At 40.5% G+C, this 13,352-nt stretch overlaps 1 protein-coding gene across 6 annotated transcripts in view; it reads right to left on the minus strand.

Annotated features, from left to right (window-relative positions):
• Positions 1–13,352, minus strand: part of Unc-13 (protein unc13 homolog) — a 92,180-nt gene that overhangs the window by 35,709 nt on the left and 43,119 nt on the right. For all 6 annotated transcript variants that reach the window (XM_077414297.1, XM_077414301.1, XM_077414298.1 and 3 more), the window contains 2 exons: positions 4,819–4,862; positions 3,338–3,428 (listed from right to left, as the gene is read on the minus strand). In XM_077414297.1, coding sequence (XP_077270423.1) covers positions 3,338–3,428; positions 4,819–4,862 — 135 coding nt within the window. The remainder of the gene's footprint in view (positions 1–3,337; positions 3,429–4,818; positions 4,863–13,352) is intronic.

The following is a 13,352-nucleotide window of genomic DNA, read 5'->3' on the forward strand; positions in this document are numbered from 1 at the left end:
TTTGTTTTTTTCAGGTGTTCAGGTGGATACAACAACGGGCGCCACAGAGAACAAACAAAGAAAATAGCATTATATGCCGATTAGTACGTGTATCACTTGCAATTCCTTCTTTTTTTTTGTTAAATTACGATATAGATATAGATGTTTTAAAAGTTAGACACAAGAGAGGCACAAAGACGATGTTAACGGATTGTTAATTAGGATTGATTCATTACGAAGAGATAATTGCGTGATATAAAAAAACATGAAAAATAATTTAATTTTCTTGCAATAAAGATGTTACATCAAGTTTCGACAATGACAAATATTTTGTAATTTTAGAAATTTATATCTCCGTGGTGAATTTAAACGACCGAAATTACTGGGCGATAATCGCGTTTTACACGTGGTCAGTCAATTTCGTTCGTTCGACGACCGATGCAGGCGATGCGTGGTTCGCCAATGCTATTGCAATTTTTTCTGGCGAATAACGCAAACGTTTTTGCGGTTGTGACCCAGTAATCTTTTCACGCTTTTTGTGGACTGCCAGGACATGTTTATTCATGTGACGATACCGCATGAAAATATATTTCACGTCGCGAGACTTCAGGATTTCAGGATTAGATGAGATATGCACAACAATTATATGTAAACCGTTAACATTAAACAGGGAGACAAACATACAGGAAGACAGACATCGGATACCGGGATCTAAAGGTGATCGAGGATATTTATATTCGGGACCGGAGTGCAATATGCTACCTGCAAGGGGAAGGGTAGAATTGGTGAATCTGCTTTTTTTTACACTGAATTCATAGGAAAATGTAATCAAGGTACTTAAGTAATCTCGAGTCTACAATTTTCAAAATGGGACGCGTTAAATCTATCATACGGATTAACTGAAAAACCTAATTTTCTATTATTTTGCTCTGATGAAAATTACATTTTGTTGCCAACGCTTCACTTTCCCAGTGTTAAATTAAATCACGTTTTCCGCGACACACTTATCCCTGCTAGGCGCTTTTCTCCGGAGCGCGATCGATAAACTACTTAAGAATTTCATTTAAAGCATCACGCACTAGTTGCACACGCGAGCCTTTTACCCTGCAATGGCATCCATGACGTAGACAAGATATATATTTATTATGATTTCGAGCACGTGCGTCACTCTTCTTTGAGTGATCGTTTACCGATCACAGGTGACCCCTACGTGTGAATCAGATATATGGGATTTACAGTTTAACGCCGATTCCGAACGGCTTTCTATGCAAAGAGGTTTTCCCGGGAAAGACGCGCGTCATTATCGTGTATGCAATAATCGAGCTGCAGCAAGCGTGCAGAATATCTCCGCGCTTTATAAACTACTCATCTTCTTTCTCTTCTTTTTTAAATAAAATTCGATTGGCTATTTTTACCAATTTATTGGTTGAAAAACACAATCCCGAGTGATTTACTTAAAAGGATTCGCGACTACTTGTCTTTATTCCGCATACTGTTTATACGGCCAGCGGAATAAATCGTTGCGAATATATTGATGACTTATCCGAATTTCAAATCGCGAGTTTCCTAGTATTTTCGATCGACCGATTGAAGATAAAGGCACGAGTATACAAGCCGCATCAGCGAATTGCGAATTTAAAGTCTGCGGGAATGCTTTGATCGATTGCAGGCTTAATCGTCATTGGCGCGATTATATTTGTTAAGTTTTGTTGAAATAATAATTAAAACCTCTCAGCCGTATTATTCCTATTTGACGAATAAATGAATTTTATTTTATTCACTTGTTTATATTCACGGATATATTTAGGACATTAATGGGTAGCGTAATTATCGGACTATGAAACGTAATGTCTTTTTTATTTGGGAATTTCAGGGGAAAAAAGGGAATGACACGTGAGAGGAAATATTTCGTTAGATTTGCTCGTTGGCGCTTTGCGATGGCTTTTAGAAAAATTAGCGATTCGATTCGTCGCAGAAAACGACGGTAACACTGAAACGTAAAACACGCAATTAGGTCACGACGAGGTACACGTTTGTTACGAACCGCATCGGAAGATCTTCCGCATCGTCTTGAAATTTAAAGGGAAACGTCTTTCATGTCTTTTAATTCTTTTGGCTTTCGTTTTACGACAGATCCTCGGATGCGTCGTGCATGATACACAAAATTAGATCTCGCGACGAAGGTATTTTAAGTCATCGTCGTCGCCGTCGTCTCGCGAGATGGAAATGAAGTTAGAGAAGAAGCGATGGCTGTTTTGTAATCGAGAGAACGTAGCCGTTGCGTTTCAGCCGTAGCCGTTGGATGACAAACTAATTAAGCTCCAGGTATATAACTTTCAGTTATAATTTTCCGCTGCGTTCACTAATATATTCATAAAAGAAGTTGACAGAGGGAGAGAACGCGAAGTTGGCCCTGGCGCAGCTTTTTCCTTGGAAACGCGCCGCGGCAAAAATAAATAGAACGCGAAGCGACGATGTCGCCCGTGGTCGTTGAGTATACGTATCGGCAAGCGTATTAGCATAATCGACCGCACGAGCCGCCCGATTGATCGGTTGTCGAATATCGGTTCATATTTTATATGTCACCACGTCGACCCTCGAACCGGCGCATCTCGCAAATGGATTTACCACGTTCGCCAATAATATCTCACCCCTGGTTTCCTCATGGCGGTTTATACGTGTAAACTGGATATACGTGTAAATATATAAAATATTCCGTGGAAATAATGCTATCTAAAAAAGGCATGTTAATTTTTAAAAATTCCCGTGTCTGTACCGCATCGGGAAACTTTTACGGTTATAATTTATACGCTGTCGTTCGGTGGGCTCGATCACGTATTTCGCGTGGGCATCGCCAACACTGTGCACACGCTGCACACATCCGCAGTAATTAATTCCATAGCTCTGTTTCAGTCTGCCGGTGCAAACGCAGAACACAAAACGTACCAAAGGGGCCACGCGTTAAAATTCTAAAATGCCAGCGCGTATCAAGAGATAGCCTCGAGCTAGTTAAGCGAATTAATTAAACTCAGCTGGCCGCATAATCGGCCACGGAGATCGAGAGGAGGTCAAATCCGGTGCTGTGGAGAAGACTGCGTTTTTTAGCTAGCATTAGAAGTAGATCTCAACGACCACGGTCAAAGAGAACGACGACGATGACGACGACATCGATATAACAATGGCGACAACAACGAGAACGTTTCGTCGGATCGGATAATTATTTCCGACGAATATATATGTATGGACACGGTCCAGGCAATGTACATATATGTATGTGTGTACACGGTGTACTTATACATATGTATAGATATCGCGGAGACAATGACGGCACGGTGTTAATGGGCAATCGGCTACCTACCAGCTCGGAAACCAACGGTATCGACTTCCGGCGCGGTCGAATGTCCGGCATGCTGTCGATGGTGCTGTAGAAGGGATTGTCGCTTGGATGTCTGGAACAGAAAAGATTTCGGAAGCTGCATCAGCACGAGTCTGAGATTGCGTCCATCTCCTGCTTGAACAGTTTGTGCTAAACTTGCAGTTTTATATATATATATATATATATATATATATATATAATATATTTAGTTTTTTATATATCTTTTTAATTCGTTATTATTAATACTTATAATCGCGTGCTATTAGTACTTATTATGAGATTATATTTGTTCGAACTATGTTTTTTGCAAGTATAATTTTTAAATATAAATATAATAAGTTTTAAAAATTGAAAATTCAAATGTTTGAATAGTATAGATAAAAAAAGTGAGCATCGACAAAGCGTTTGCAAGTTGAATCTAAGATCGATTCCATGTGAATTGGAAATGAACTGAACTTTCAAATCAAACTGCAGGTTTAAGTTAGCCATATAGTTCTAGTCTAGAGATCTCTTCGTGCATATCAGGATGTTCGAAAATCTCCTGGAAGCACAATGGAAATTTCGTGCTCGTTAGAAAGTTTTTAGAAAATCCAAGTTTCTGTGAGTTTAAATCTGTTCTTCACTGCATTATCGTAAGAATAAAATTATATTAGGAATTTTTCATCGATTTTCACGCGGTTTTTTTATTCCTGGCAAATTATTTATAAGTTTCTATATCTCGAGAAATATCGCGATAAAATGTACGAAATAGGATAAGCCGTAAACTTATTTGACATCAACTTAACGATACATTTTATAAAATTAAATCTGATTTTGCAAGAACTCATTAAAAATGACACGTTAAGTATCTGTCCGATATAATAATCTATAAAATATAGGTAACGCTGTTACAAAGATCTCGATTTTTAGAAAAATGACAGCAAAAGTATAGCGAGCATCTGGGTTTTCCTGAGATCTAAGAGCCACTTACGTGGTTCATTTTTTTTTATATGTCGAATAATGACACCGTGAAGTACATTACCGCACTCATGCGATTCAAAATGGAAATTTATTGGAAATACTGATGTGTAACCGTGAATCGAAAGAAATTTTATCAATGTGTTCATATCCCATCTTCCATTTGACACATAAAAATGATTGACATGTGTTGAGTCATCCCTCAAGAAAATCGATATAGATATTTATCCGTTTTTTTATGTACAAAATTTATTTTTTATACTTCATATTTGATTAAATAAAAATGCGATGAGGAAAAGGAATTACATATACATGTGTGAATTTTATATATTATATAATATTATTATGTGGGTAAAGATACCACAATGACACGGTTTTAAAACTGCAATGATGCTTCGCAGATATATATGAAATCTGTATGCATTTCAAATTAAAATTGATCCGGTATGAGTATAATAATTATAGGATTAAAAGCTTAATTGAGGAAATGACGGAAATGTACTCACCCGTTTGTTCGTCCACCGGATTCGCCGCCCGGTCCGCTGCCGTTCTAACAAACAAAAAAACAAGTTTATTAAAAACAAGCTCGGTAATAACAGTTCAAAAAACGAAATGGAGGGCGCGCGATGCCGATCTCGTGAACGCAATATGTGGCGCAGGGTCATTTTTTTTTCATTTTCGCATAATTACAGTCTTAGATAAAGGACGCGCGGCCACGGAATGACGCGAGCAAGAATAACGATGATACGAAGCGCGATCGATTTTGGAAATTCTCATTCTCTTCGTGCTCAAAGCGACAGATATTCTACAATAATAACGGCTCGGCTTCGGTTAGATATTACAATACCGCAAGATGAATTTCTCTCTTTGATTTCCGTGGCCGCGCGCGCACGCACAATGCTCTGTCTCATTCTGAATCGTTTTGTCATCTAAGGGAGAAATTACGAATGGAGGAAAATGAGATGGACACAGACGAAATCGTTAGATGACATGGGGAAACATTATGAAATAGCTGCGTCGATCGGGAGAATAGATGAAAGGGAGAGGGCTATTATTCGCGCATGATTTTGAAAAACCTCCGTCCCTCCGGTTGCGGAGAGTCGACTTCTTCACCCTCCCTTTCTTCTCCCGACTGCTTGATTTAGATTCAGGATTTCCTTCACCCGGTACCACTGGGGTCGCTTCGTCCGTCTTCGCACTCGCAGCTGCATTTTCCTCCTCGCCCATCTATTGTTTCTCGCATCGCAAATCTCTCCGTCGATTGCATCGATGTAAACGTACTATCTGTCTCTGCCTCTCTCTCTCTCTCACACACACAATCCAACTACGAACCACCACCTTCCGTTTAATCCCTTTCTCGTTCGTCGGACAGGTCGAACCCATTCTCGTCTCGCTTGTCGCCATTAATCAACCTTCGGCCCGCCGGTGACCTCGAAGAAGCACCGGCATTTTGTCGTCTGTCGCAGCTGGTCGGATAATGTTCGATCGTTCGTACGGTGGACTCGCGATAAATTCTGTTGGTCCAAGTTTTCGTGCCTTCACTAGTCCCGAGGTCCTGACCCTCCTCCATACTGGTCCTCTTCGCATCAGGCTCCTCTCGGTCTTAACTGTGGTTCCCGTCATAGTAACGATTTTTCTCAATAAGGATTCGGCTCTCCGAGTCGCGAAAATCTCGAGGACTAATCGATACCTGCCGCCGAAGAGAAGGGATATATATATATATGTGTGTATCAGCAACTGATATGTTGGATGCTGTTCACGCTTCTTTCATTTTCTCGAGCATCTGTCTTTCCCTCTTCCTCCCACCTTCGTTTTTGCTCTCCTGCGCTCGTCGCGTACTAACCCACGTTCGCTCGGCCGCGCGACGAAATGGAAGTTTCGGAGATAGAGTGTGTAACAGCCCGTATAAATATAATATCACGTACAATACGTCGTAAATTCTGTCACGATAGAGATATAATATAAACTTATCGATAGCATAACAAGTGTAATAAGTATTTAGAGTTAGAGCCGCAGGTATTTCGTCTTTTAACGCTGTCTCTTTCTCCCCCACTCTCTCGTTACTTCCGCACTCAGTTTCTCTTCTTCATTCTCTCAAATTAAAATTTCTCACTCACGTATTTGTCGCTCTTTCACTCTTTTTCTCCCACTCTATCGCTCGTTCTCGTTCTCTCTTTCTTTCAAAAACAGTTTCGCGGAAAGGGGTTTTTTTTCTCTGATCGCTTAAAAAGCTTAGATAACATTGGAGCATAATATTCGTTTCATTTTCACGTTTAATCACGAAATGGTGGCCTTTGAGAGCGTCTCGTTAGAGAGAATGCACAAATAAAGCATGAAGCGTTAATTCTCATTATCGCAATGCGCAATGCGCAATGCGCTCATATATGAATTTGCATTCGTAACGAATTCGTTGGATGAGAATAACGTTTTAATTGACAGTAAGGATTACGTTTGGATCGAAAAAGAAATAATTCAAAAATGCTGCGGCAGAAGTGTCATACAATAGTACGACATAAAAATGAAAGAATAATCATGTAGCCGTAAAATTTCGTACGAAAGAGGTCACGCAAATAATCTCTGTCATCTCACAAAGCGGGAATCGGTTTTGTCGGTGGTCCGAAAATTCACGCTGCACATTTGTGGCGTAAAATGACATTTTCTGCCAGCGAAACGATACGCAGATTAATTATTCATAATGTATATATGGAATTACGCTGCACAACGGCTAATTAGACCTGGTCGACTCATAAATTTTCGCCCCGTAGCGAAATTAGATGCGACATTTCCGATGTTACGTGACATAATTTTTGTCAACATGCGGATATTTGCGCGGTATCGGAATTAATTTATTTGTTCCCGATAGACACGGTGACAGTCGATAAATAATAAGGGATGAAAATGTAGATAATACTTGGAGACACGCTCAAAGGCAAGGAAACATACATACAACTCAATAGTAGATATATGTCTATACAGAATATAGGTATCGCTTCGCGAATATAATTATGGCAAGCGTTTACACACAATTAACAACAAAAACCTAACCGCGTATGTAATTGTGTCTGTATGTGTATCTGCATCTGTGTTATCTCATTACTCTCTAACAAGTTTTTCCTTTATCTATTAGGCCTTAACAATGTATTTTACTTTAATTCGCTTAGACACTAGTCGTCAATTGACGGTGCTATTCGCTAAGTTGATAAGCCTTAAGAAACCTTCGCTGTACTACATCGATCGACGAAGGGGAGCACCTTCGCGCCCGCCCCTCCTGTTAATGATATGACATTTAATGAAACGATATCGGATGATATGCAGGTGCGATTTTAAGGGGGCTGCCTACTCGTCGAGACTCTGTGATTTGCGAAATTGAAACGTCGGGGGCAACGTAATTACATGTCGAATGATTCTTTCAGTTTTCAGTAGACTGTATGACGTCGAGTATCTCGACAGCCATCGGCTGAAAGCCAGATCGCACTATTTTCACGAGCAAACTGTTCTTCTTGGCATCGAACTGGATCGGGGTCGCGGAAAAATTTATGCGAAACTTCGCCGTCGTCTCGTCTCGACGAGAAGACACACTCACGATAAAGCTCTCCGCTCTGTGCTCCGTATCTTGGGTTTTATCCGCGGCCAACGCGTGTACCTCACGAAAATATGTATGAAAGAGAAACTCCTTTTACTGATTTGCGCAAATTATTCCTACGTGTATGTCAACTATACAGTCGGCAAATGAGATTGTTAGATATTACCAGTTCTATAATATTGCGGTAATTTCTCTCTCGTTTCACCCACTTATCACGTCGTCAATTAATTAGGAAACTCATTATAGAGATATACTCTATAGGAAAGATCAACATCTAATGCGTGTGATATGTAAATATGTAATACGTGGTGACATGTGTGATTTGAGCGATACGTAATACTTGCAAATATCACTTCGGCATAATATACTTAGTGGACGTTGATGATTTGCGATGATAAAACGTCGGAATTTCGGCAGGCTTTGTAATTTTTGCAATTTAACGGGAATAAAATACGTCATGTGAGAAACGCGACCAGTTCATTTTCGCTTCTACGTAAAGATTCCGATAATAGCGGGCGTGGCTCACTTACGAATTCAAGGGAAACGCTACGACGAGCCATTAGCCAACGAAAATACTTGAGCATGCAAAACTACGCTTTTATGCGACTCTCAAGGAGAGAGAAAACGTCGCGATTGGAAGTTGATTGTACAGTCGCGTTGCGTATAAAAGTTACGAGTCATTGGAATAGATTTCCCGTGGGTCCCCATATTCGGGAAATGAATGGATCCGATTGTCACATATGTACGAAAGTGCGCGCATGTCGGTGATTAATGGAAATGGAAATGGGGCAAGTTACAAGGGAACGCTAATACACCCCTAGGAAGAAGGCTGGTCCAGGAAACGTCCATATACCGTTTACGTATGCATGCGATGTGCACGTGCTTTTGCATAAAAGCCAATTCTGCGCTGTGTCCCGGTACCCCCATCAACCTGCTGAGTACGCGAACAAGTGCATACGCATAAAAAATATACTGTAAGCTAAGTTTAGATTGAAACAATGGAACTTAACGAAGTCCGTCGAAATTCCGGATTTCTTACGATATGTATGAATACAGCCGTGATTTATGTGAATATATGTATGCATTATCAAGAGTGATTATAATAATGTTGATTTCGTTAGGGTATACAAGGTAATTATGAATGGACAAATAATTTTATATAATAAAAAATAACTCTAATAGACCGGATTTTACAGAAAAAGTTCTGCACGCGAATTTCGAAGGATTGACGATAATGTCGATAATAATTAATTGAATTAATCGATTCCTCGTGAGGTAATACGCGAGTAAATTCCCATAAGTGTTTCGACGTCAGTCGAAAACTGGAAATGGCCGCAGGTAACCAGAGGCATTTCGCCCGGTGTGTCTATATGTATCTAACGTGTGTATATGTGTAACTCTGTGGTATAACATGGACACCGTGTACGTGTAGGTATGCATATGCGATTTCTGCGAATGATATGTCGAGCTGTATGTGTGACGATAATAGCATGGTGTGCGCCTAACTGTGCTAGCGGCCAAGTTGTAGACCCGCGCTGCGTGGCAACCTAATCCCACGTTCGCCTAATCATCCCACAGCTCACCGCGATTTATCTTAAACTTCCGCTTCCGCATGTGGATACGTATACGTATAGTAATACCCGATTCGCCCGTCGTAAATTATCATTATAGTCCGTATCCGTTGCGTCGCGAGCACCTTTATTGTTGCATCAATAATCTTAATTATAACGGGATATGTATCTGGGATACCCTCTCTCTCTTAAAATCGCCTCTGTAAATAGGGCGGCGTTGTCTGAACACATGTAAGAACACACAGAAATATATTCCGCGCAAGAGGAAAGAAAGAAACTAGAAAGACCATCTTATGTGTTAATTTCGGGTCGTAAAAAAAAATCTTTTTACACGCTCAACATTGTTCGCGTCTATTATACATCGAGTCTGCATAATCGTTGCAGACGATGCGTGAACACGACACCCTTTGTGCCTCCCTCTTGCGTCATGCGTTTAATGTTCCGTGTAATTTTGATGCGTCTGCATTATCACTGTGGATTCGAGATAATTATTCACAAACGGTTGCCCGCAATGAATTGCAAGATGGCAATAAATGAGGAGTACGATTAGTCGTCAGACGTGATTCTAGGTGTTCTCCTGAAGCCAGACGCCATCAAGAGTTGTTGGGAGATGAGCCAGAAGTAATCTGTGTGACTGGCGAATTAATTTGAGAGTTCTGTGGGGGTGAATTGAGTCTCAGTCTGTTGTTTATATATATCTTTACCTTCCTAATATCTTTCGGATAAAATAAATTTTTTTATTGCCGAACAAGTGAAGATAAATTTTTATTACAGTGCTTTTATTACGAGTTGCCTCCTCACGTTTCTGTACAATATCAAATCCGATATTTTTATAATGTGTCGTAAAATTCCCCGTATATTTCTTTATAGTTTTGGATCCTTTTTTGACGTGCACGCGATATATCACGGCTGAACTTTTCCATTCGGCATGACTAATGGATTAACTAAGTTGAATGCACCAAAGGCGTAACGCGCCTGCAACTTCCAGCACGGAGTAACTTGCAGTTATGGAGATGCTGAATGCGTGACAGTTGCTCGTGATCTTATTACGCTCCCTCCGCAGTGAGGGAAGATATTGGATGAATCACGGCAAGACCGAGACACGTCAAGGGGATATTTGTTAATGTCGTTCAATTGCACTCGCAATTTGTATCTCTTTGACATTTCTCGCAGAGACACGCGAAAGAAAATGCGTCGCCTTTCGCTTTTGTCCGTGTTATATATACGTTCCATCGTTCTTCACGCTCTTCACGAGATATATTCCGCAAAATTACCGCCCTTACAGGCCACGCATTTATTTTCTTAAAGACTAACCCAGATGTGACCCTCGCGGCATACATCACGACACATTTTTTACTCTATTTCACGACTACGTATCTATTACCGTGGTGACAAAATAGTTTTCTTCCCACGCGAAGGACACCGTTAGAATGTTTCACCGGACGTGAAACTTCTCCTTGAACCTTTGCCCGGCATCGAAGTGTCTTTCTATAAAATTGCCATTAATGGATCTTAATTGTATCCTAACGAACTTCGTTATATTTTACTAGCTGCGAGCAAACTTTTACGTCATTAAATATAAAATAAAATCTACCGGGGTAGGTATAAGTATCAAATTGCTCTTTTACCTCCCGGCTCGAGAACTTTCAGAAAACGATATGCGTCATACTTACTTGACAGTTTTGAAAAAAATTATCTTAAAATTGAACGTCGTGCGCGCGCAAGCGGGACATTGGATTCATGTAATCGATCATTCCATTATCTCGGCTAGTTCCCGTAACGGATCGTACTAGGTCGCGCTGTCGATATATCGAAAAAAATGGCAAGTTTGCGCCTGCCTGAATTGCCAGACAGATCAATTAGAATTAATCCACGCTGCCAATTGCATAGCGCAAAAATACAGAAAAATGTGAAGAATTGCGGATAAAAAAAAATGAATCAGAAATTATAACAAAACACAGGAAAATTGAATAACGTTTTGTGTCGCGCGTTAGCTCCGTCGCAAAAAATAATTTTTCGGAAACGAGAATTTTCCTCGAGATTTAGTCATTGCGTTTCATTGCGTTATAGTCTGACGTCTGACGACTAATCTCCATTGTCTCCAATTTTCGTACACTGTTATTAAAAACTTTTCTTTTTAACGTTACCTCTAACGACAGTCCCGTTGGACACTAAAAGAAAACGAAAAGGGCCATTTTAGAGTGTGAGCTTGTGAGATGCTACGAGCTACGTTTGTTTCCCCACTTCTATTTTCCCATTGTCTCGATTATCACACGAAAACTTATACGCTACGTTTTTTTTCGCGCTTGCCCCGCTGAAAAAACACGACTAAACATTTTGTTATAGTATTAATTGACACAAATCTACCGCGTAGGCTAGTAATATATATGTATATACCTTCATGTATATATTTATATGCGTAAATTAGGCGAATGTGTACGTGTACGTGAGAGATGTATCAGCGAAGAATTATATGATGATATCTTTGGTATATGAGACGTGAAGTGTCTGAGAGAGCCAAGAAAAAATCGGCCTGGCGCACCATGCTCGAGCAATAACTCGACGAGAAGACGATTACGAGCGTGTATTAGACACTTATAGTGGTACCACGACAGTATACATATACAATTATTAATGACCATTACTAGGCGTCTAGTATATACTTATCTCGACGCGGACGCGGTAGTATTCGCTCCTTTCGCATTACGCTCATATAAAAGTGAGAAACGGTAGAGAATTGGTCTTGTCGTATATTGGCCTCGTATCGCTGCCGATCCCCTTCGGGAGAACTCGCGACTCGACTGACGCGAAAACTCGACGTCGGTATTCGATCGGCCCTTTTGTTCATCAACAACTTGAGGCGGATAATATACTTGCCGCGCGGTAATTGATTTATGCGCGAGCACGAATCCGACCGCCGTTGCGTCAATCGAGTCGTTCGTTTATCTCGAAGACGATTTCACGGAACGTCGTGGAGCCAGCCGCTCGATTTTCCTTCCTCGAAGACACGCTCCGCTCGGCATAGCTCGTCCAATTAAAATGATTTGCATCGACGGATCATTCAATTAAAAAAGTATTTCACTCTCGCTCCTTGGGTGCTCCTCTCTCTTTTCCTTTTTCTCGCTCTTCTCAACGTGATTTTACGCCGTCTCTCAAGTCAGACCGTCGCAATTTGCGGAAGCCCAAATAAACGTTAATAAAACGTGATAAATATATAGGAATTTCATTGAAATGTTTGATGGCGCGGACTACGTGCCGACAGTTTTCAACGAGTGACTTATGCGGCGAATGCCGGGAAAGTAAGGAATGGAAATTTGCAAAACTGTACAAAGAAGGGAGGGATCTCTCGTTTGTCTCGCAATCGACTCTTTGATTAAATAAAATTAGAGCTTGTGGCGAGTTAAATGGCGGATTTACGAGGAAGAATTTTAAATAGGCGTGAGAAGAATAGAAACATTGCGTTATTTTGTGATGACCCGTACAAACGCAATGCCCGCGAAACAACTTGCTAATATGCGTGCGTCATCAGCAGTGGCCATTACTTAGCAGCCTGACATCCTTGCTAGTTGTTGATAGAAGCTAGGATGATTAAGGAAGCTGCATAATGGACGCGCGTTGTGCGAAACAACGGCTTGTCTTTGCGGTATGTTAAATGTAGATAATGCTGGACAAACAAATGAGATTTTTTGTAATATTTTTTCGCGACGTTTTGGTGAATTGCAGCAAGCCATTTAAACTCTCTTTCAAATCTCTTCGTGTAAGTATCCGCGCTATATCTTTAACGAAGTAGTGAAAGAAGAGCGCACCATTTTTTACATAAAACTCGGTTTTATGTCGAACTTACCGTTTTCTTGTCAACATGTTGTAATTAACAAGCGACACTTTT

Source organism: Temnothorax americanus, unplaced genomic scaffold (assembly GCF_048541705.1).
Source record: "Temnothorax americanus isolate GAGA-0224 unplaced genomic scaffold, ASM4854170v1 Scaffold36, whole genome shotgun sequence".
Lineage (NCBI taxonomy): Eukaryota > Metazoa > Arthropoda > Insecta > Hymenoptera > Formicidae > Temnothorax > Temnothorax americanus.